Source organism: Schistocerca serialis, chromosome 8 (assembly GCF_023864345.2).
Source record: "Schistocerca serialis cubense isolate TAMUIC-IGC-003099 chromosome 8, iqSchSeri2.2, whole genome shotgun sequence".
NCBI classification, from domain to species: Eukaryota; Metazoa; Arthropoda; class Insecta; order Orthoptera; family Acrididae; genus Schistocerca; species Schistocerca serialis.
In genome coordinates this window covers 557537509-557562391 of record NC_064645.1, presented here as the reverse complement: position 1 = coordinate 557562391, position 24883 = coordinate 557537509, and the positions used below count along the sequence as shown (strand labels likewise).

Here is a 24883-nt window from a genome sequence, read left to right as displayed (position 1 = left end):
TCAGTCACCTCTTGTTCGCATTGACGGCACTTTGAGCAGTGGACGTTACATTTCAGATGTCGTGGTTCTACCCTTCATTAGATCCCTGCGAAACCCTACATTTCAGCAGGATAATGCACGACCGCATGTTGCAGGTCCCGTACGGGCCTTTCAGGATACAGGAAATGTTCGATTGCTGCCCTGGCCAGCACATTCTCCAAATCTCTCACCAACTGAAAACGTTTGGTCAATGGTGGCCGAGCAATTGCCTCGTCACAATACGCCAGTCACTATTCTTGGTGAACTGTGGTATCGTGTTGAAGCTGCATGGGCAGCTGTACACGCCATCCAAGCTCTGTTTGACTCAATGCCCAGGCGAATCAAGGCCGTTATTACCGCTAGAGGTGGTTGTTCTGGGTACTGATTTCTCAGGATCTATGCACCCAAATTGCGTGAAAATGTAATCACATGTCAGTTATAGTATAATATATTTGTCCATTGAATACCCGTTTATCATTTGCATTTTTTCTTGGTGTAGCAATTTTAATGGCCAGTAGTGTACTTTCAGTCGGCGATATTTTCGAAGTGCAGCTGCAGTATTACTGTTGTTTTGATAAAAGAGCTTCACCAGTACCGCACTCCTCCTTTTGCCCAAGTTCATGTCGACACGTCAAGTGCACTGCGACTGCTCACGTGTGTGAGACTATGAATCACGATGACTGATCACAGCATCTTGTGGCCGTAGTTATAATTGGACAATGGGTATGATGCGTGGAAATCATGTACCCCACACTCTAGACATTAATTCTACCAAGTCTGGTACCCGTACGGTAATTAGTTTCCGTGTTGTAACGTGTTAAAAAGGGAAGTTTAATTATAACCACCCGGTAGGACGGCAGAAAACTACATAGATTTTGGAGTATGTAGACACTTCCTTATAACATTTTAGTGTGTAACGTGACGAGGCTCGGTGTCAGCAGAATGGGTCTCTTTTCAGGACGGCGGGCGTGACGGGCACGATCAACACGAACGGTCAGCCTAGGCAGTTGAAGCTGTTCCACAAGCTGAGCACGTACATCATGCAGGAGGACCTGCTGCAGCCGCACATGACCGTCCAGGAGAACATGGAGATGGCCGCCTCGCTCAAAGTGGGCCGCGAGATGTCACACGACGAGCAGCTCGCCGCCGTAAGTACCTCAGCATTCCAGTCCTCCAGAGTCACGTGCTGCTGTCTCACACTGGAAACACCACTGTTAAAATTAATAACAACTCTAGGGTAGATGGGGGTTAATCCCGCACCGAGCTTCTTAACTGACTGCCTTCGATTCAGGGGTTGACCACTGATGCCAGGTTTGTCTTGCATTGTATTGTATTCTATGTTAACCGGGGGCCTAGAAACGGCGGAGAGGCTCCGTCCCCGCCGCAGTCCCACGACGACTACCGCAGTCCACTTCACCCCTCCGCCGCCCCACACCGAACCACTCCTTCAGACTTACTGTGCGGTTCGACCCCGGGGACGCCCCCCCCCCCCCCCCACTCCCCCTCCAGGGAACGTCTCACATCAGACGAGTGTAACCCCTATGTTTGCTTGGTAGAGTAATGGTGGTGTAGGCATAAGTGGAGAACTTGTTTGCGCAGCAATCGCCGACATAGTGTAGCTGAGGCGAAATAAGGGAAACCAGCCCGCGTTCGCCAAGGCAGATGGAAAAGCGCCTAAAAACCATCCACAGATTGGCCGGCTCACCGGACCTCGATACAAGTGGATTAGTGCCTGGGACGAGGCGCTCCTTCCCAATCCGGAAAGCCGTGCCTTAGTCCGCACGGCTAAGCGGGCGGGCATCAGGGTTGTCTTACCCCCAGAGATAAGAAAACAAGAAAAGTCTGCTTTTTTCACTTATATGTCATTTTTCCGGTGTTTTACTCGAACACAACGCACACTGATATGAAAAAAGTCGTGCGAATACCTCCTAATACCGTGTTGGACCTCCTTTCGCCGGCGTAGTTGCGGCAACTCAATTTGGCATAGACTCAACAAGTGGTTGGAAGTCCCTTGCATAAATATTGAGCCATGCTGCCTCTATAGCCGCCTATAATTGCGAAACTGTTGCCGGTGCAGGGTTGTGTGCACGAACTGACCCCTCGATTATGTCCCATAAATGTTCGATGGGATTCACGTCGGGCGATCTGAGTCGCCAAATCATTCGCTCGAAATGTGCAACCAATCGCGAACATTTGCGGCCCGGTGGCATGGCGCATTGTCATCCATAAAAATCCCAGCGTTCTTCGGCAACATGACATACGTGAATGGCTGCAATTGGTCTCCGAGTAGCTGACCATCCAGAGGACTCAGTACATCCCATATAAACACAGCCCACATCACTAGGTAGCCACCAACGGCTTTGCCGGCCGGGGTGGCCGTGCGGTTCTAGGCGCTACAGTCTGGAACCGCACGACCGCTGCGGTCGCAGGTTCGAATCCTGCCTCGGGCATGGATGTGTGTGTGTGATGTCCTTAGGTTGGTTAGGTTTAAGTAGTTCTAAGTTCTAGGGGACTGATGACCTCAGAAGTTAAGTCCCATAGTGCTCAGAGCCATTTGAACCATTTTTTGAACCACCAACGGCTTTCACTGTGCCTTGTTGACAACTTGGATCCGTGGCTTCGCGGCGTCTGCGCCACACTCGAACCATACCACCAGCTCTTACCAACCGAAACCACGATTCATCCGGCATGCCATGGCTTTCCAATCGTGTATTGTGCAACGGTTAAGGTCACGAGCCCAGGAGAGGTTCTGCAGGCGACGTCGTGCTGTAGCAAAGGTACCGGAGTCGGCGCCTGCTGCCATAGCCCATTAACGCCAAATTTCGCCACACTGTCCTTACGGATATGTTCGTCGTTCGTCCCAAATTTATTTATGAGGTTATTCAAAAATGTGTATGAATACCTAAGCGTCCAAACTGCTGATGTCATCGGTCCCTAGACTTACACACTACTTAAACTAACTTCACCTAAGTCATGCTAACAAGGGAACCTCCCCATCGCACCCCCCTCAGATTTAGTTATAAGTTGGCGCAGTGGATAGGCCTTGAAAAACTAAACACAGATCAATCGAGAAAACAGGAAGAAGTTGTGTGGAACTATGAAAAAATAAGCAAAATATACAAACTGAGTAGTCTATGTGCAAGATAGGCAACATCAAGGAGAATATGAGCACAGGAGCGCCGTGGTCCCGTGGTTAGCGTGAGCAGCTGCGGAATGAGAGGTCCTTGGTTCAAGTCTTCCCTCGGGTGAAAGGTTTATTTTCTTTATTTTTGCAAAGTTATGATCTGTCCCTTCGTTCATTGACGTCTGTGTGTCACTGTGTTTTGCGACCGCACCGCAAAACTGTGCGATTAGTAGACGAAAGGACGTGCCTCTCCAATGGGAACCGAAAACATTTGATCGCAAGGTCAACCAATTCCTCCACAGGAAAACACGTCTGATATATTCTATACAACACTGGTGACGGCATGTGCGTCACATGACAGGAATATGTTGTCAACCCACCTAACTTGTGCACTTGGCGAATGGGTAAAAAGATTCTTCTACCTTGCCCGATTTAGGTTTTCTTGTGGATGTGATAATCACTCCCAAAAACGTGAGGAAAACATAAGCGTTATCACATAAACTGAAAAAAAAATTAAAATTTTCAGCTAAGGGAAGGCTTGAACCAAGGACCTCTCGCTCCGCAGTGGCTCACGCTAACCATAGGACCACGGCACTCCCGAATTTCGCTGATTCCTTTTTGTTGCCTATGTTACCCATGGACTACTCAGTTTGTATTGCTTATTTTTTCATAGTTCCACACAACTTCTTCCTGTTTTCTCGATTGATCTGTGTTCAGTTTTACAAGACCTATCCACTGTGCCAACTTATAACTAAATCTGAGGGGGGTGCGATGGGGAGGTTCCCTTGTAAGAACAACACACACACACCCATGTCCGCCGGCCGCGGTGGTCTCGCGGTTAAGGCGCTCAGTCCGGAACCGCGCGACTGCTACGGTCGCAGGTTCGAATCCTGTCTCGGGCATGGCTGTGTGTGATGTCCTTAGGTTAGTTAGGTTTAAGTAGTTCTAAGTTCTAGGGGACTGATGACCACAGATGTTAAGTCCCATAGTGCTCAGAGCCATTTTTGAACCACACCCATGTCCGAGGGAGGAGTCGAACCTCCGGAGAGAGCGGCCGTGCAGTCCGTGACATTGCGCCTTAAACCGCACGGCTATGGGGTTATTTCACGCAGTTTTGCTTAGCTGTTAGCAGTGAAAATTTTACGTTTACGCCGCTGCTTTCGGTCGTTAAGTGACGACAGTCAGCCACCGTGTTGTCCGTAGCGAGAGGTAACGCCTGAAATTTGGTATTCTTAGCACGCTCTTAACACTGCGAATGTCGCAATATTGAATTCCCTAACGATTTCCGAAATGGAATGTCCCATCGTTTAGCTCCATCTACCGTTCCACGTTCAAAGTCTGTTAATTCCCATCACGTCGGACAGCTTTTCACATGAATCACGTGAGTGCATAGGACAGCTCCACCAATGCACTGCCCTTTTATACCCTATGTACGCGATACTAGCACCATCTGTATATGTGCAAATCGTCACCTCTCTGTACAACGCAGGGTTCGAAAGGAAGAATCAACGAATTACTCTTTGACGGTACTGCTTTTAAGCTTCACTTTCGAGTGGAAATAATTGTTCCAGTGGTCCCCAAAATCAACAATGACGCATTTGTCAGAAAACGCCGAAGTAGAGTAAATCCCCGCAGGTGTTTTGGGGTAAATCCCCGCAGCTCCAACGATGTGACGACAATTCTTCAGTGATAAACCCCACAAAATATGACATTCAGCACACATTGCGTAAGATTATCTCACCTGAAGATTTAACTCTGCTGTCTAAAATAAATATTTAGGAAAAACTTTCTGACTGAGCATTGAAATCTGTGCTTATAACGTCGACACTTAAAAAAATAACGAGTGGAAGAAGAATATATGGGAAAAGAAAAGCTTACTACTGAGAAGGAAAGACGTGTCAAAGAAGGTAAGAAGCGTGATATAAAAACACAATGACGTAAGCTAGACTTCATTACATCTGTGCCAAAAAAAGGATGAAAACAAATCAAACAGCCAGTTGATTATTCTTCAGAGTCGTATTCAGACTTATCACATCATGACAGTAGCTCAGATATAGATATGGACTTAGTACTCTGAGAAGAAATATCCGAAGAAGAAGAAGAATAAGAAGAGCCTGGGACTTCAAGGAAGAACCACATCTGATTCTTCATAACAAAGCACGCTATTTACTAGGTACCTAGATAGCTCAGCTTCAGTAATTGAACTCTCCGAGGTTACAGTATTAATCACCCTTTCGAGGATAAGAAAGTATTATTGTGTAAGAAGCATTTCATTCTGGAAACATCCCCAAGGCTGTGGCTAAGCCATGTCTCCGCAGCCGGCCGCGGTGGTCTCGCGGTTCTAGGCGCGCAGTCCGGAACCGTGCGACTGCTGCGGTCGCAGGTTCGAATCCTGCCTCGGGCATGGATGTGTGTGATGTCCTTAGGTTAGTTAGGTTTAAGTAGTTCTAAGTTCTAGGGGACTGATGATCACAGCAGTTGAGTCCCATAGTGCTCAGAGCCATTTGTCTCCGCAATATCCTTTGTTTCAGGAGTGCTAGTTCTGCAAGGTTCCCAGGAGAGCTTCGCTTCTGCAAAGTCTGGAAGGTAGGAGACGAGGTACTGGCAGAAATAAAGCTGTGAGGGCGGGGCGTGAGTCGTGCTTGGGTAGCTCAGTTGGTAGAGTACTTGCCCGCGAAAGGCAAAGGTCCCGACTTCGAGTCTCGGTCCGGCACACAGTTTTAATCTGCCAGGAAGTTTCAGTACTTTTAAACATTATGTTCCAATTTGCGAAATATTTCAGTTCAATATTGTGCTGGGTAGCTTGGCTAGAATACAAGAATGTCGCTAATGTTTTTATTACCCAGTCATCAGTTTTTATCCAAGTTTATCTCAATTGGCACAGAGACCCGCACCCCGGGACTTACTCCGCAATTTTTGTTTTAGCCAAATTATAAGTTTCTCTGAAGTTAATAAACAGATATAGCTGGAATTTGGTTAGGTTGTAGCTGACCACCGAACATGACTCCAGTTTGATATCGCAGGGAAATCTAGCCCTCATTGATCACAAAATTAGAAAAAAACTGAAAATTTGGTTTATTTGGATTTGGGAGTTCAGCTGAATGAAAGGATGATAAGCACATAACTTGATAAAAAAAAAGTGAGGTACCCAGAAGGGGAGGATGAAACGAGATGAAACGTGAAGGGTTGAGAGGTTACGTGATGTTGTTGTAGTGATTAAAAAATGGAATTGAAATTACCAATAAATTAGTATAACGTTGCACGCGCTCTGGCCTGAACGCATGCATTGGTTCAGTTGGGAATGGTCTCAAAAAGCTGTTGCTTCCTCTTATGAAGCAAGCTGGCCCACAACTGTTTTAAGTAAATGGAACTGCCGTGTGGCCAGGGCCTCCCGTTCGCCTCGTGCAAGTCTTTCGAGTTGACTTGAGTGTAGATGGGGATGAAATGATGATGATAAGGACAACACAACACCCAGTCCCTGAGCGAAGAAAATCTCCGACCCAGCCGGGAATCGAACCCGGGCCGTTAGGCATGATATTCCGTCGCGCTGACCACTTAGCTACCAGGGGTGGACCCTGTTGTAAGTGATACTTGATATCCAGGGTACTGACACTGGCACTAAGAGATCGTCCGAACCAGACTCACACAACTTTTATCGGGGACAGGTCTGAAGCTCTTGCTGGACGCAGGAGTAACTCGGCATCACACAGAGATACGTGCCGAGTGTGGGCGAGTGTTGTCCTATTGAAAAGTGGTACTACGTTACAGTTGCACGAGAGGTAACACATAAGGACGCACGATGTCTGTGACGTACCGTTGTGCCACCATAGTTCTCTCTATCAGCACCAGCAGTGATCCCGTATCTGAAGCTCTTGCTGGACGCAGGAGTAACTCGGCATCACACATAGATACGTGCCGAGTGTGGGCGAGTGTTGTCCTATTGAAAAGTGGTACTACGTTACAGTTGCACGAGAGGTAACACATAAGGACGCACGATGTCTGTGACGTACCGTTGTGCCACCATACTTCTCTCTATCAGCACCAGCAGTGATCCCGTATCTTACTCCATTAGTCCCCACACCATGATACCAGGAGTAACACCGCCGTGCCTCTCCAACATATTGAATGAATAGGACCTCTCGTCAGGTCGACACTATGCTTGCCGACGATGGTCATCCGGGGTAGCTCCGAGCCACGTTCCGTCACTGAACACGGTACCATGCCATTCATCAGAACTCCATGTTTTCTGATCGCAGCAGCACTCTAGACGCAGACATTTGTGTTATGGTGTTAACAGTGATGTGCACATTGGATGGTAATTCCCTAGCCCGGCTCCATCTGGACTCTGACCAATGGAGCGGGATGAAAAAGAATGCTGCATGGTGTCCATTACCTGTTCTCGGATGGCAGGCGCAGATGAGAAGTCCTTGGTGCACAGCACGGCGATCCTCCCTCCTGGTGGTTCTGCGTGGTCGACTGAAACCTCGAAGACGAGTATGCCTGCCCTCAGGTTCCCATGCGGTACAACATCGAACCACTGTCGCCTCCGAATGCCCCTCCAAGTCTGGATTTGCACGATTCGACCAGCCGGACAAATGGGAACCAACAATAAGGCCCCTTTCAGACTCTATGAGATGCCGATTACGCTGTCTCACACGAGTACGTGGCATCTATATGTCCTTCACTGTCAGGATCTGACGCTGTTCAGTCCCATTACTGATCCTGACGTACTAGAATATCAGACCTATTAGAATATCAGAGTCATTCAAACACACTCGCTCTAATCAACATAGAAATCCGCCGGGTTATTAATGTGTTGTTCACACCGACCTACTGAAGGGCTCAGCAGAGTAGCAAGATGTTTTGCCACACGATATGTAGGAGCACCAGTAACTGAAAATCGGACGAAGAGGAACTCCTTCCTAGTGGACCTTAGAGAGGCCATATAACGTAGGGGGAACAGCACATCAAGAATTAAGGCTCTTGATGGTCTCCTGCGATAAGAAACTTTTCTTCTGGAGGCTGATAGAATTTCTCTCAACACTTTTTGTGAGATCAGCACCGATCTTGCGATACGCTGAATCAGACAGTAGACGCTGCCTCTTCTGAACACAGTCCTGCCTGTCCAAAACAACGGTGCCATTGCCCTTGTCCGCAGGTAAAATAATAATATCAGGCCCACTTGACACACGACATGCCTCCCTCCTAGCCTCCTCTGCAACATCAAGAGGTAGTTTAAAAACAGTCTGTTTATTCAGGAGCAACGGCCTTGCCGCAGTGGATACACCGGTTCCCGTGAGATCACCGAAGTTAAGCGCTGTCGGGCGTGGTTGGCACTTGGATGGGTGACCATCCAGGTCGCCATGCGCTGTTGCCATTTTTCGGGGTGCACTCGGCCTTGTGATGCCAATTGAGGAGCTACTCGACCGGGAGCGGTGTGCTGATCCCACGCCCCTCCTATCCGCATCCTCCACTGAGGATGACACGGCGGTCGGATGGTCTCGGTAGGCCACTCGTGGCCTGAAGACGGAGTGCTGTTTATTCAGCATCTCTGTGACACTCTCCCACAGATCAAACCAACTTGTGATCATTCGTGATGCCCTTCTTCTTTCAACCTTCTCTGTCGGTTACACGGGTAGCAGGGGCTGTGTGGCGTGGACTGGACGGTTTTTTAAGGGGGGTCTCGGGAAAACGCAAGAATGACTGTAGTCACAAAGGGTGCAGGCTGAACACAGGAGAAACGTAGACACAGGAACCATTGGTATAACAGTTGTAAATTGTAGCTGTGTTGGGGAAGTACCAGAGCTCCAAGGGCTAATAGAAAGCACTGATGCTCAAATCGTTATAGGCACTGAAAGCTGGCTAAAGCCGGATATAAGTTCAGCCGAAATTTTTGCGAAGAACCTAACGGTGTTCCGAAAGGATAGGCTAAACACGGTTGGCGGTGGCGTCTTTGTTGCTGTCAGAAGTAGTTTAACTTGTCGCCAAATTGAAGTAGATACTTCCTGTGAGTTAGTATGGGCAGAGGTCATTGTTGGCAACCGAAATTAAATAATAATTGGATCCTTTTACCGACCTCCCAATTCAGATGATACAGTTGCTGAAAGGTTCAAAGAAAACTAAAGTTTGATTTCAAACACGTACCCGACTAATAGGATAATAGCTGCTGGAGACTTTAATTTAACCTCGATATGTTGGCGAAAATACACGTTTAATTCCGGAGGTACGCATAAAATACCATTCGAAATTATGCCAAACGCATTCTCTGAAAATTATTTCGAGCAGTTAGTTCATGAGCCCACGCGAATAGTAAACGGTTGTGAAAAAACACTTGATCTTTTAGCAACAAATAATCCTGAGTTAATAACGAGCATCAAAACCGATTCATGAATTAATGAACACAGGGCTGTCGTAGCGAGATTGAATATTGTAATCGCCAAATCCTCGAAAATTAAGCGAAAAATATACCTATTCGAAAAAGCAGATAAAAATTCACTTGACGCCTTCCTGAGAGACAATCTCCACTCATTACAAATTAATAATGTAAGTGTAGACCAGATGTGGCTTATTCATTCTTTCTGCGCGCTGTACGAGATTAGAATAATAGAGAATTGTGAACGTGGTTCGATGAACACTCTGCCTGGCACTTAAATGTGATTTGCAGAGTATCCATGTAGATGCAGATGTATTCTGTAATGGTTCTACACAATTGAGCACTATTATAGGAGGTTTCGGACGAGTTATTTGCAAGCAGTATTCTTCTTCGTAGACCGATTGCATTTCCGTACTTTTCTACCAACAAATCGAAGCCTGCTTTACCTACGACTGAGCCTGTGTGACAGTTCCATTTCATTCCCCTAAAAGGTGTTACATCCAGGTATTTGTATCAATTGATCTATTCCAACTGTGACTCGTTGATAGTGTAGTCAGAAGGTATTATGGTTTTCATCTTGTGAAGTCCACAATTTTGTAGAATTGAACATTTGGAGCGAACTGCTAATTCTTTCGCCACTTTGAAATCTTACCAAGAGCTTACTGAATATTTTTCCAGCTCTTTTCTGATGTTACTTCATTATAGACAACGGAATCAATTGATATTGTTACCAAGGTCATTAAAGCACACCATGAAGGGTAACTGTCCCAACACACTTCCCTGGAGCACTCCTGAATTTACTACTACATCTGTCGATGACTAAACATCCAAGATAACAAGCTAGTGTCCTCCCTACTAAAGAATTCTCAACCTAACTACAAATTTCGCTTGATATCATATAAGACCGTACTATTGACAATAAACATACATGTTGTACTAAGAGAAATGCTTTTAGAAAATAGAGAGATACTGCCTTGAACCATGGCTTTCAAGATGTCAAGTGAGAAAGTGCAAGTTGGGTTTCACGTGATCGATGTTTTCCGAATACATGATGGTTGGCGTAGATGTGGTCAGTATGTTCCAGATACTTCCTTATGTTTGAGCTCAGAATATGTTCTAAGATTCTACAACAAATGGATGTCAAGGATACTGGGTGGTAGTTTTTTCGACCACTCCTGCTACCCTTTCTGCAAACGGGTGTGCCGTATACTTTCTTCCACGAGCGGGAATTTATATTGCTAACAGCCCGTTGGTGGGCGAATGAATGAAAATATCAATATGTAGCGTCTCAGGCTCGTAGTCAGAACGAAAAGTCCTGCATCTCACGGTGACGGTGGAGCCCCGAAACTATAACTCTCCTTCCTGACTGCACGATGTGAAACTACGTCGACTATATTCCTGGTGTAATCTAGGTTTAGAACAGCCGCGTTGTCTCCCGAAGCAGTTAGCTTCCTACTTCCTAGCGACTTGACCGGAGATTGGAGTGTGCCCTGCTTTCTCTAGTCTCGTCCCATAGCTGGGGGTACAAGACCCTGATCGAGGGCTAGCGTGACAGTAAACCGCTTAAGAGCCTACAGTTTGCAGAACGCCGCGAGCGAACTAGGTCTTCTCTAAGAAGAGCAGGCGTCGCCGACTTGTTTGTCCCACTGAGACTTGGATTAACACGCTAATGCCGTGTCCTTGTGTAACTAGTGTGTCTCTGTCTGTATATGTGTCTGTGTGTGTTTGTGTGTTCGTGTGTGTGTGCGCGCGCGTGTGTGTGTGTGTGTGTGTGTTTGTGTGTGTCTGTATGTGTGTGTGTGTGTGTGTGTGTGTGTGTGTGTGTGTGTGCGCGCAGCCGTAATTGGAATGGTGTATAAGGACAGGCATACCGGTGCATGAATTAATTTGTAGTAAGACACAACATGTAAAGGATACTCACAGCAATTGTCGTGAAGTCTCAAAACGGTTTCTACATCTACATCTACATCTACGTGATTACTCTGCTATTCACAATAAAGTGCCTGGCAGAGGGTTCAATGAACCACCTTCAAGCTGTCTCTCTATCGTTCCGCTCTCGAACGGCGCGCGGGAAAAACGAGCACTTAAATTTTTCTGAGCGAGCCCTGATTTCTCTTATTTTATCGTGATGATCATTTCTCCCTATGTAGGTCGGTGCCAACAGAATGTTTTCGCAATCGGAGGACGAAACTGGTGATTGAAATTTCATTAGAAGGTCCCGTCGCAACGAAAAACGCCTTTGTTTTAATGATTACCACTCCAATTCACGTATCGGGTCTGTGACACTATCTCCCTTATTTCGCGATAATACAAAACGAACTGCCCTTCTTTGCACTTTTTCGATGTCATCCGTCAGTCCCACCTGATGCGGATCCCAAACCGCACAGCAGTACTCCAGAACAGGGCGGACAAGCGTGGTGTAAGCAGTTTCTCTGGTAGACCTGTTGCACCTTCTAAGTGTTCTGCCAATGAATCGCAGTCTTTGATTTGCTCTACCCACAATATTATCTATGTGATCGTTCCAATTTAGGTTATTTGTAATTGTAATCCATAAGTATTTGGTTGAATTTAAAGCTTTCAGATTTGTGTGACTTATCGCGTAATCAAAATTTAGCTAATTTCTTTTAGTACCCATGTGAATAACTTCACACTTTTCCTTATTCAGGGTCAACTTCCACTTTTCGCACCATACAGATATCTTATCTAAATCATTTTGCAAGTCGTTTTGATCATGTGATGACTTTACAAGACGGTAAATGACAGCATCATCCGCAAACAATCTAAGACGGCCACTCAGATTGTCTCCTATGTCGTTAATATAGATCAGGAACAATAGAGGGCCTATAACACTTCCTTGGGGAACGCCGGATATCACTTCTGTTTTACTTGATGACTTTCCGTCTATTACTACGAACTGTGACTTTTCTGACAGGAAATCACGAATCCAGTCGCACAACTGAGGCGATATTCCGTAGGCACGCAGTTTCACTAATCACTGCGAAAATAATATGACCTGCCCCCCTAGTCCAGCTCAATGGTACGCTCTTCTTATTGAATACAATACTTCTCGGTTGACACTTTTTTTTAATTTCATACTGGTTTACATGGTCAAGATTAAAAAAGATGAACGACGAAGTATTACGAGTCCTTAAAAGGACCGGTCACAAGTGAACTAGATGCCAAGGATGAACAAATTTGTCCATGTCTAGTAACTACATGTCTCCACTGTTGTCAAGAATGAAAATGTCTCTGTTTATGCGACAGAAAAACGGAAGTCTACTGCTCTGAGCAACTTTTGACTGCTGTTGACGTAAAGGAAGTAGTTTGGAATGGTAATCTTTATACAGGGAGTTTCATTACATTTTTAAAACCTATAGAACTCCTGCTGAGTTGCCTCACTTCGTAGATAATTACCCATCCGTTTGTCGATGCTGTTTTGTTTCATCTCTAGTATTATTTAATGACCGGCTCGATGAATATCATTAAGCACAATGGATTATCCTTCTATCGGTTTGTTATATCCTTTTGCCGAAATTTATTATTGAAGTGGGTCAAATGGCTCTGATCACTATGGGACTTAACATCTGTGGTCATCAGTCCCCTAGAACTTAGAACTACTTAAACCTAACTAACCTAAGGACAACACACACATCCATGCCCGAGGCAGGATTCGAACCTGCGACTGTAGCAGTCGCGCGGCTCCGGACTGAGCGCCTAGAACCGCGAGACCACCGCGGCCGGCATCATAGTAATAAACTCATACCATGACGTCCAAATAAAACTTCAGTCATGGACGACATTTCCTACGTGTGACTTGGTGTACAATATTCTTCTGGCGTGCGACCGTAAACTTCAGTACACTGCATGGCTTTCTCCAACCGGTAGTTCGCGACCGACAACATCTGAAGATTCCACATTAACAATTGCAGCGCTGACGCGCGCTAAAAACTAAGACCGTAAAGCTCAATAGTGAGAGCAGAGATAGTTAAACGCGTGTTGTTGCACCTCCCAAATGTTGTGTTTGTTCTCGTATCGATACACGAGTAGATGCAAAGATGGTGGCCTAACAAACCCGCCGCGGGGAGATTCATTGGTACCAATAAAGACGGGAAACATTAATATAATATACAGTACAAAGTCATTTTTGGCGGAATTAAGCGCTCAGAAATGTGCTTACATTATACACTGAAGTGTCACAGAAACTGGTACTGCTGTCTAATATCGTGTAGGGCATCCGCGAGCAGGCACAAGTGCCGCAACACGACCTGATATGGATTCCACTAATGTCTGAAGCAGTGCTGGTGGGAACTGGCACCGTGAATCCTGCAGTGCTGCCCATAAATCCATTAAAGTACGAGGAGGTGGAGATCTCTTCTGAACAGCACATTGTAAGGCATCCCAGACATGCTCAATAATTTTCATGTCTGGGGAGTTTGGTGGCCAGCGGAAGTGTTTAAACTCAGAAGAGTGTTTCTGGAGGCACTCTGTAGCAATTATGGACGTGTGGGTTGTCGCATTGTCCTGTCGTCCGTCGAAAGGCACAATGGACATGAACGGATGCAGCTGATCAGACAGGATGCTTACGTACGTGTCACTTGTCAAAGTCGTATCTAGACGTACCAGGGATCCCATTTCACTCCAACTGCGCACGCCCCACACCCATACAGGGGCTCCACCAGCTCGAACAATCCCGTTCTGATACGCAGGGTCCATGGATTCATGTGGTTGTCTCCATACCCGTACACGTCCATCCACTCGGTACAATCTGAAACGAGACTCGTCCGACGAGGCAACACGTTTCCAGTCATCGACAATCCAATATCGGTGTCGACGAACCCAGCCGAGACGTAAAGCTTCGTGTCATGCCGTCATCAAGGGTCATCATCGGTTCTGAAAGCCCATATCGAAGATATTTCGTTGAATAGTTCGCACCCTGACACTTTTTGATGGCCCAGCAGTAAAATCTGTAGCAGTTTGCGGAAGTGTTGCACTTCTGTCGCGTTTAACGATTCTCTTTAGTCATCGTTGGTCCCGTTTTTGCTGGCTCATTTTCTGGCAGCAGCGATGTCGGAGATTTGATGTTTTACCGGATTCCTGATATTCACGATACACTCGTGAAATGGTCGTACGTGAAAATCCGCACTTCATTGCTACCTCGGAGATGCTGTACCCCCCGCACGAACGCCAACTATAACACCACTTTCAAACTCACTTAAAATATTGATAACCTGCCATCGTAGCAGCAGTAACCTGTCTAACAACTGCGTCAGACACTTTTCTTATATAGGCTTTGCCGACTGCGGCGCCTTATTCTGCTTGTTTACATATCTCTGTTTTTGAATGCGCATACCTATACCAGTTTCTTTAGCTCTTCAGTGTATATTATTCAACGGTAAATTGGAAACAGCTTGCGATAAAACAACTAAATTCGTGCACAGGCAGACCGCCGCACATCACGGTACCACACAATGCAGCGCTACAGATAATTACAGAGATATTCATGTATTAAACAGGCGTTTGCACCTTGGAGTTTAATCAAATTTTCACTGTGTGGTTGGAAGCAGCGTGCAAAAATCAATTGAAGAAGCCTCCTTTGTAGTAAGTAATAACCCTCCCAGTGAGCACAGTAGTCATATTTAGTTAGATAGACAGCGAATAAGTCGTTGCGCGGAAATTTCGTCTTCAGCACACTCACTAAGGAAGTACACGAGCCCAGACGCCTGAAACAGAATAATAATGACTTTAAAAGTACGGAAATGTGGCTGACGTTCTACCCACCAAAGTTATTTATCTGTAAAACTTCGACTTTGTGAACAATCGAAGTTTGAAGGTTAACTACCAGAGCAGGTGGCACTGAAGAAACAGTAGTGTGTAACAGACAATTAAGACCACCAAACTGAGGTATTGTTTTGCGAAAAGCTATACGTTCGCTACACATGCACGTAGTACTTATAGAGTCTTAATTCCCGAAACCGAAGTTGCTATGTTGTCATATCTGTACTCTCATTCGCATCGGAGTGTAAATGTGGAGGAGTTTCAATAAAGTGATTAAAACACAGCGGAATGGAACACTTCATGACAGAGATCACTGTGCCTTTTTGTATTTGACTCCTGCAGCGTTGATACACAGAAAATAGAGTAGCATGTCCAAAGACTGTCCTTGTCAGGCGTACATACTTTTCCGTTCCGCTTTCTTCAAACCACCTCATTGAAACTGATGATACAACAATGCAGAAACTACTGTTTCGAAAAATTTGACCCTTGGAATAGACGGCATTCCGTCAGAAATATTGATATCTTTGGGTGAGCCATTTGTGTGAAAACTATTGTGCCTCGTGTGCAAGATGTATGAGGCAGACGAAATACCCTGAGACTACAAGAGAAAAGTAATAATTCCAATTCCGAAGAAATCAGGTGCTGACGGGTGTGGATATTACCAAACTATCAGTTTAATGAGTCATGGCAACGAAATACTGGCACAAATTATTTACAGAAAAATAGAGAAATGGCACAAGTCGACTTCGGAGAAGATTAGTTTGGTTTCACCGAAATACAGGATCACGCGAGGCTATACTAACCCCACAACTTATCTTACAAGAAGGCAAACGTACGTCTGTAGCGTTTATAGACTTAGAGAAAGCTTTTTGAATACATTCTTTAAAATTCTGGAGGTAGCAGGGAGAAAATTTATTGAGCGAAACGTTATTTGCAAACTGTATAGAAATTAGGCGGCAGCTACAAGAGTCGATGTGCGTGGAAGAGAAGCAGTGGTTGGGAAGAGGGTAAGACAGGGCAGTAGCTTATCCCCTATGTAATTCAATCTGTACACTGAGCAAGAAGAAAATTTGGAGAAAAATTCAAAGTTCAGGGAGGAGGAATACAAATTTTGAGATTTTCAGATGAAATTGTAATTCTGGTACAGACTGCCAAGCACTTGGAAGAACAGTTGAACAAAATGGACAGTGTCTTCAAAAGAGGATATAAGGCGAATATCAACAAGAAGAAAACAAGGGTAATGGAATGTAGCCGAATTAAATCAGACGATGAAAAGTGCAAATGTGCCGCGTTCGAGCCCCGGTCCGGCACGCAGTTTTAATCTGCGAGATAATTTCAAATCAGCGCATATTCCGCTGCAGAGTGAAAATTCAACCGCTGGAAACAGTCCCCCAGGCTGCGGCTAAGTTTTAGTCCGCAATATTCAGGGTGCTAGCTCCGCAAGGTATGCAGGCAAACTTCTGTGTAGTCTGGAAGATAGAAGATGACGTACTGATGGAAGTAAAGCTGTGATGGTGGATCGTAAGTAACCTTAGGATAGTTTAGTCGGCAGAACAATTGCTCGCCAGATGACAAGGTCCCAGTTTCGAGTCCCAGTCCGACACATAGTTCTAATGTACGAGGAAGTTTCATATCAGCGCACACCCTGCTGCAAAGTGAAAGTTCATTCAATAAATCAGGCGATGCAGAGGGAATTAGATTGGAAAATGAGACACTAAAAGTAGTAGATGTGTTTTGCTATTTGGGCAGCAAAATAACTGATGATGGTCGAAACTGATACGTTATGAAACACATGTCTATAGCAAGGAAACCATTTCTGAAAAAGAGTAATTCGTTAGCGCCTAAAATAAATTTAAATTTTGGGAAGTATTTTATGAGGGTATTTGTGTGGAGTGTAGGCTTATACGAGGTGCATTCAAGTTCTAAGGCCTCCGATTTTTTTTCTAATTAACTACTCACCCGAAATCGATGAAACTGGCGTTACTTCTCGACGTAATCGCCCTGCAGACGTACACATTTTTCACAACGCTGACGCCATGATTCCATGGCAGCGGCGAAGGCTTCTTTAGGAGTCTGTTTTGACCACTGGAAAATCTCTGAGGCAATAGCAGCACGGCTGGTGAATGTGCGGCCACGGAGAGTGTCTTTCATTGTTGGAAAAAGCCAAAAGTCACTAGGAGCCAGGTCAGGTGAGTAGGGAGCATGAGGAATCATTTCAAAGTTGTTATCACGAAGAAACTGTTGCGTAACATTAGCTCAATGTGCGGGTGCGTTGTCTTGGTGAAACAGCACACGCGCAGCCCTTCCCGGACGTTTTTGTTGCAGTGCAGGAAGGAATTTGTTCTTCAAAACATTTTCGTAGGATGCACCTGTTACCGTAGTGCCCTTTGGAACGCAATGGGTAAAGATTACACCCTCGCTGTCCCGGAACATGGACACCATCATTTTTTCAGCACTGGCCTTTACCCCAAATTTTTTTGGTGGCGGTGAATCTGTGTGCTTCCATTGAGCTGACTGGTGCTTTGTTTCTGGATTGACAAATGGCATCCACGTCTCATCCATTGTCACAACCGACGAAAAGAAAGTTCCATTCATGCTGTCGTTGTGCGTCAACATTGCTTGGCAACATGCCACATGGGCAGCCATGTGGTCGTCCGTCAGTATTCGTGGCACCCACCTGGATGACACTTTTCGCATTTTCAGGTCGTCATGCAGGATTATGTGCACAGAACCCACAGAAATGCCAACTCTGGAGGCGATCTGTTCAACAGTCATTCGGCCATCCCCCAAAACAATTCTCTCCACTTTCTCGATCATGTCGTCAGACCGGCTTGTGCGAGCCCAAGGTTGTTTCGGTTTGTTGTCACACGATGTTCTGCCTTCATTAAACTGTCGCACCCACGAATGCACTTTCGACACATCCATAACTCCATCACCACATGTCTCCTTCAACTGTCGATGAATTTCAATTGGTTTCACACCACGCAAATTCAGAAAACGAATGATTGCACTCTGTTCAAGTAAGGAAAACGTCGCCATTTTAAGTATTTAAAACAGTTCTCATTCTCGCTGCTGGTGGTAAAATTCCATCTGCCTTACGGTGCTGCCATCTCTGGGACGTATTGACAATGAACGCGGCCTCATTTTAAAACAATGCGCATGTTTCTATCTCTTTCCAGTCTGGAGAAAAAAAAATCGGAGGCCTTAGAACTTGAATGCACCTCGTATGGAAATTTAATGTGGGCGATAAACAGTTCAGACAAGAAGAAAACAGAAGTTTTTGAAATGTGAAGCTACAGAAAAATGACGAATATTGGATAAGCATATCTCGTAACTGACGGGGAGGTACTGAATAGAACTGGGGAGAAAAGGAATCATTTGCACAACTTGTCTAAAGGAAGGAATTGATTCATAGGACACATTCTGAGACATCAAGGGACCATCAATTTAGTATCGAAGTATGTGTGGTAAAAAATGATACAGACCAAGAGGTGAATACGGTAACCAGCTTCAGTTGGATGTAGCTTGTTGCATTTATTCGAAATGAAGATGTCTGCACAGGAGAGACCAGTTTGGAGAGATGCATTGAAGCAGTCTTCGGACTAAAGGCCACGACAACGTGACTGGTGCATGTGTCAACAGATATTGTTTCAAGCAAACATTTATTTTTTTGAGAACTAATATGCCTCTTGTGATCCTGAAGATCTTAATTGTCTGTTACACGTTATTGTTTCTTCGGAACTTCCGTTGTCTTTAGATTCGTTAACTTTCGAACATGGGCTGTACACAAATGTTGATTTTCAAAGATAAATGAGCTTGATGGGTGTTAAAATAGGTATCTCTCCATACCTTAAAAAAATTTATTCGTTTTTAGCCGTTCGAGCTGAGGTACTTCTCTTGCGAATGGAGCAAATAACAGGATATCAGGTAACACACGTATGAAAGTAATGTGGGCTGCCTTTGTCCCAGGCATTCATCTATTCGCTTTCTATCATTCTTGTATGCTCTACTATCTAACGTGTGAAACCTTCCCGTCTCGTCTATATCTCTTTTGTTCGCAACCTTCCCTTTTACAATAACTTATGAAACCTTCCCTTTGAAATTAATTCTATTTTCTGATTACTTCGACGAAACATAGAATGTCGACGTCGTGACCCTCAGTCGTTACCTGCAATAACCCAAAACTGTTCCTTACCTTTTTTACTGTTACTGGATCGCCATCTGACTGCTACATCGAACTGTCACATGAATATACTTACTCTGTTTTACTATACTCTATTAGCTGCTGGTGGGCTGTCATAATAATTGGGTGTATTCATTACCAAAGCTGACGTTATTCTTTAATAGCAAAGCTGACGTTATTCTTTAATTAATTTGACTGAAGTTACGTAATTCATAGTTAAACTTTTTCTTGGCAACAATAAAATTTTGCAAAGTTTTACGTTGATGGTTTCTGAGATGGATTATAATCAGTAATGCAATATTGCTGGCAAAAATTAATTATATTCTGAATGAAATGATTTTACAAACGTTCAAATGGGACTTACTTTTTACAATAATCTTACAACTAGCAATGCGCAAACATACCTTCAGTAGTCTTGAGTTTCTCAAAACATTAATTCAGTAATATCAGTTCCTCTTATGATAATAGTTAGCTGATGTCTCTGTACATCCGTTTATAATCTCTTGCAAATCATAGCTAGTGGCTGGCAGGCACACCGCTCCTCTCAACCTCTTGCTTCAGACCTGCTACCGACTCGCTTCACTTCTCGCTTACAACTGACTTCCTATTTACGCTAAAGTGCGGTCTCTCCAGCCAACAATGCTTTCTGATGCAGACAATCCCTGCTAGCATTACAAAATGTATCAATGCGCGGTCTTTCCCGCTCTTTTCTTAAAATGTATCCATACGCTGTCTCTCCCGCCCTTTCTAAAATTATATCAATGTGCAGTCTCTCCTGCCAACAATACTTTGGTGTAGACATTCGCTGCTACCACAATTATTTCCAACATGACAAATATTAATTATTCCTACTTAATCCTATTAATAAAATATTAACATCTTTCATAAATTTTGGTTTGACAATAGACAATATAAATATACACGTCTTACAAGTAGAGGATAATATTATTGAAACAGTGGCTAATTAAACTTACGTCTTCCTTAACCTTTTCCATGACAGTGTCATAGTCGGTAGTAAAATACGAAAAAAAGAGATTCCCGACGTTTCGTTTTGCAAAGTGGGGAGGAGTGAAGCGTACAGCTTTATTCGTAGGAAACCCCACAGTTTCCAAGAGGACTGTGCAAAAACTACAAGACGTACGGAAATCAGACGCATGTCTGTGGACAGAGCATCTCTGTTAAGTCCTTAAACCACATTACAGGTGCTCAGTATGGGCGCCGTTTGTGATTCGGCAAACGTCGGCAGGTGCGTGGGTGTTCACTGACACGAACAGCCCACTCTGCACATCTGTTCATCCGGTTGCCTACTTAAAGGTGCCAATTAGTTCAATGATACAGTACGGAACGGAGACGACGAAAGGGGTATCAACAGAACATGAAGACCGCACAACTTACAGCTATAATAAAAATAAAAATAAAATCTGAAAACCAGTAGCACGCTTCCCTTTACCAGTGGGGCACTGGTACATACGGCAATAACATGCGGCAAATTCCCACTTGTTCTCTAATAATCTATCGTGGGACACATACGTCCGGATGATAGTGAAAAGATTAACCATTTCTGAGTGCAGTTTCCCCACTGTCTTCGTTGTTTTTGTAGACAGATAGTCGTACTTGTGTGACACGTATCCGGAAAGTACGGCTCACGTGCTTACATTTAAATGCTGGCGCTACAGTGCAAAAATATACGAAAGGAGCGAAAGACGTTGTTTTGATTCAAATAGTCGTTTAGGTGTTGGTTAAATCAAATAACAAAGCCTTCGTAAAGCGTTGTTCTCGGCGGTTGTGAAGTGCGTGCTGTAAGTGATCTTTTTTTTCTACAAAAGGATCTGCAGCTGTTCAAATTCATCAGGAATTGTGCCCAGCTTAAGGGCGTACCTTAAAGAGTCACAAAAAGGTTCACAATGGTGTCGAGACCTTAGAAGCATCCGTTCAGATATGTATCGAGAAGACTGGAATTGGAGGTCCAGTTCTATGAACGATGCTATCGTGCGAAAAGTGGAACAAAAACCGTGCAATCTAGTCAAGGATTGGCTCTGACGAATTTCCTCGTTCTGAATGTACCACTATTTGCCTGTTGTCACGGAGAATCTCACATTTCTTAATTGTGTGCAAGGTGGATATGACAAGGTGCGTCTGCACACAGTTGCCCATGCCGACGATAAGACACAGAATTTTCACAGGAACGCAATCTGCTCAGCGACTACTGCACTATTTGATCAAAAGCAGCCAGACACCGCTATATAATACGAAACTGACCACTAGATGTGACGAAAGATGGATCTGCCATTATACACTAAAGAGCCGAAGAAACTGGTACACTTGACTAATATCTTATAGGGCGCCCGCGAGCACGAAGAAGTGCCGCAACACGACGTGGTAGGAACTCGACCAATGTCTGAAGTAGTACTGGAGGGAATTGACACCATGAATCCTACAGTGCTGTCCATAAATCCGTAAGAGTAGGAGGCGGTGGAGAACTTTTCTGAACAGCACGTTCCAAGGCATCCCAGATATGCTCAATAATGTTCATGTCTGGGGCGTTTGGTAGCCAGCGGAAGTAAACTCAGAAGAGGAGCCACTCTGTAGCAATTATGGACATGTGGGGTGTCGCATTGTCCTGCTGGAATTGCCCAAATCCGTCGGAATGCACATTGGACATGAACGGATGCAGCTGATCAGACAGGATGCTTACGTACGCATCACTTGTCAGAGTCGTATCTAGACGTATCATGTATCCCATATCACTCCAACTGCACATGCCCCACACCATACGCCCCACGCCACACCATACGTACGCGTCATTTGTCAGAGTCGTATCTAGACGTATCAGGGTACCCATATCACTCCAACTGCACACGCCCCACACCATTACAGAGCCCCCACCAGCTTGAACAGCTCCATGGATTCATGTGGTTGTCTACATACTTGTACACGTCCATCCGCTCGATACAACTTGAAATGAGACTCGTCCAACCAGGCAACATGTCTCTAGTCATCAGCAGTCCAGTATCGGTGTTGACGGGCCCAGACGAGGCGTAAAGCTTTGTGTCGTGCAGTTATCACGGGTACACGAGTGGGCCTTCGCCTACGAAAGCCCATATCGATGATGTTTCATTGAATGGTTCGCACGCTGTCACTTGTTGTGTAGCAGTTTGCGGAAGGGTTACACTTCTGTCACGTTGAACGATTCTCTGCAATCATCGATGGTCCCGTTCTTACAGGATCTTTTTCCGGCCGCAGCGATGTCGGACATTTGATGTTTTATCGGATTCCTGATATTCACGGTACACTCGTGAAATTGTCGTACGGGAAAATCCCTAGTTCACCGCTATCTCGGAGATGCTGTGTCCCATCGCTAGAGCTCCGACTATAACACCACGTCAAACTCACTTAAATCTTGGTAAGGTGCCATTGTAACAACTGTAACCGAAATAACAACTGCGCCAGACGCTTGTTGTCTTATATATGCGTTTCTGACCCCAGCGCCGTATTCTGCCTGTTTGCATATGTCTGTATTTGGACAGCATACCTATACCAGTTTCTTTGGCGCTTCAGTGCATGTCCCAGTGGTAGAGAAAGGATTAACGAGTTCTGGGTGCAGTTTTCCCACTGTCTTCGCCGTTTCCATAGACATATAGCCGTACTTGTGCGACAGGATTCGGAAAGTGCTTATATTTAAATGTTGGCGGTACAGTGCAAAAATATACGACCGGAACAAAAGTCATTGTTTTGATTCAAATAGTCGTTTGAATGTTGGTGAAATCAAATACCAAAGACTTCGAAAAGCGTTGCTTCCCTCCCCCCCCCCCCCCCCCCCGTTGCGAAGTGGGTGCTGTAATTGGATTTTTTTCTACAAAAGAATCTGCAGCTGTTCAAATTTATCAGGAGCTATGCCCAGCTTAGGGACATACAGTAATGAGCGACGAAAAGGTTGGCAAGGGTCGAGACCTTGGAAGCACCCATACAGAAATGGATCGTGAAGAGTGAAATTGCAGCTCAAGTTCTATTATCGATGCTATCGCGAGAAAAGTGGGAAAAAAAGTGTGATATCTGGTCAAGGATTAGTGCTGACGAATTTGCTCATGCTAAACGCACCACTGGTGCAATGTGTATATTCAGTTGCCCATCCCGAGGATAATACTCAGCATTTCCCTTGGAAAGCAACGTGCTCAGCGACTACTAAATTATCTGGTCAAAAGAATCCGGACACCGCTATAAAATAGGAAGTTGATCACTACATGTGACGAAAGGTGGAGACGGAGACTACTGTGTTGTCACTAACAGCTGAACGGGTCGGTGAGTCGAGCTCAGTGACTACGAAAGTGGATTAGCCATTGGACGTCACCTGTGTAACAGATATATCACGGACTTTTCAAACCTTCTGAAGCTTTGTAGGTCGATTGTTGGCAGTCTGATTGTGAAGTGGAAACGCGAGGAAACTACCACAGCTGAGTCAAGACCGGGCAACCTCATCCGCTGAGGCACAGGAACCGTAACGGACAGGGACGTCGAGTATTGTAGGGGTAGTTGTAAAAAATCGCACGAAATCAGCGTAAGGAATCACTCCTGACTTCCACAGTCATAGCAGCAGCTTAGCTGGCACAATGACTGTGTAGTTGCAAAGAACGAGATACAATTGTCGAGCAGCTCCTCATAAACGACACACTTCTGTTGTCAGTACGAAGTGGCACTTGAGCTGTTGTTAAGAGCGACGCTACTGGAGAGTGTATCACTGGAAACGTGTGATTTAGGGTGATTATTTGCGCTTTACTTGTGGCAATGCGATGGGAGAGATTGGGTTTGAATACTGCCTGCGGAACGTTACCTTCCGTCACGCACTAGGCATATTCGGAAAGTAAGGTCCGATTTGGCGCGAAATGGAAACCACTGTGTAAATCGGATGGAAGTTGGCACAGATGTGTCGAGCAGTGTCTTTAGTTGTGCCTGTCGATCGCTTCACGTCGCTCTTTTCAGCTCAGAGCGCGAGATGATCACGTAGAAATTCCTAAAACAACAGTGTCTCCAACTAATAGAAAACAAAGGGTGTCATTACGTAACACTTCAGCAGTAAGCAATCAGACATCATCTGACTGGGAAGAAATTACATGTGGTGTTTCCCAAGATTCCATACTAGGTCCGCTACTTTTTCTTGTGTATATTAATGACTTGACATGTGTTACATTACCAGATGCTAAGTTTGTCTTATTTGCAGATGATACAAACATTGCAATAAATAGTAAATCAAATATAAATTTGGAAAAAGGGCAGCTAATCAAAATTTTACTGACATTAATAAGTGGTTCATAGCCAATTCACTGTCATTGAACTTTGAAAAGACCCACTATATGCAGTTCAGAACTTCCGAGAGATTTTCTTCTAGTGTGTGTATGAAATATGATGACATGGA

The 24883-nt window shown here is 44.9% G+C and overlaps 1 protein-coding gene and 1 pseudogene across 1 annotated transcript in view; both read left to right on the top strand.

Annotated features, from left to right (window-relative positions):
- LOC126416663 (ATP-binding cassette subfamily G member 4-like) overlaps positions 1–24883 on the top strand; it is a 340566-nt gene that overhangs the window by 260944 nt on the left and 54739 nt on the right. Inside the window, exon 3 of the mRNA XM_050084463.1 lies at positions 977–1166. Coding sequence (XP_049940420.1) covers positions 977–1166 — 190 coding nt within the window. The remainder of the gene's footprint in view (positions 1–976; positions 1167–24883) is intronic.
- On the top strand, positions 8402–8519 carry LOC126417244 (5S ribosomal RNA; annotated as a pseudogene).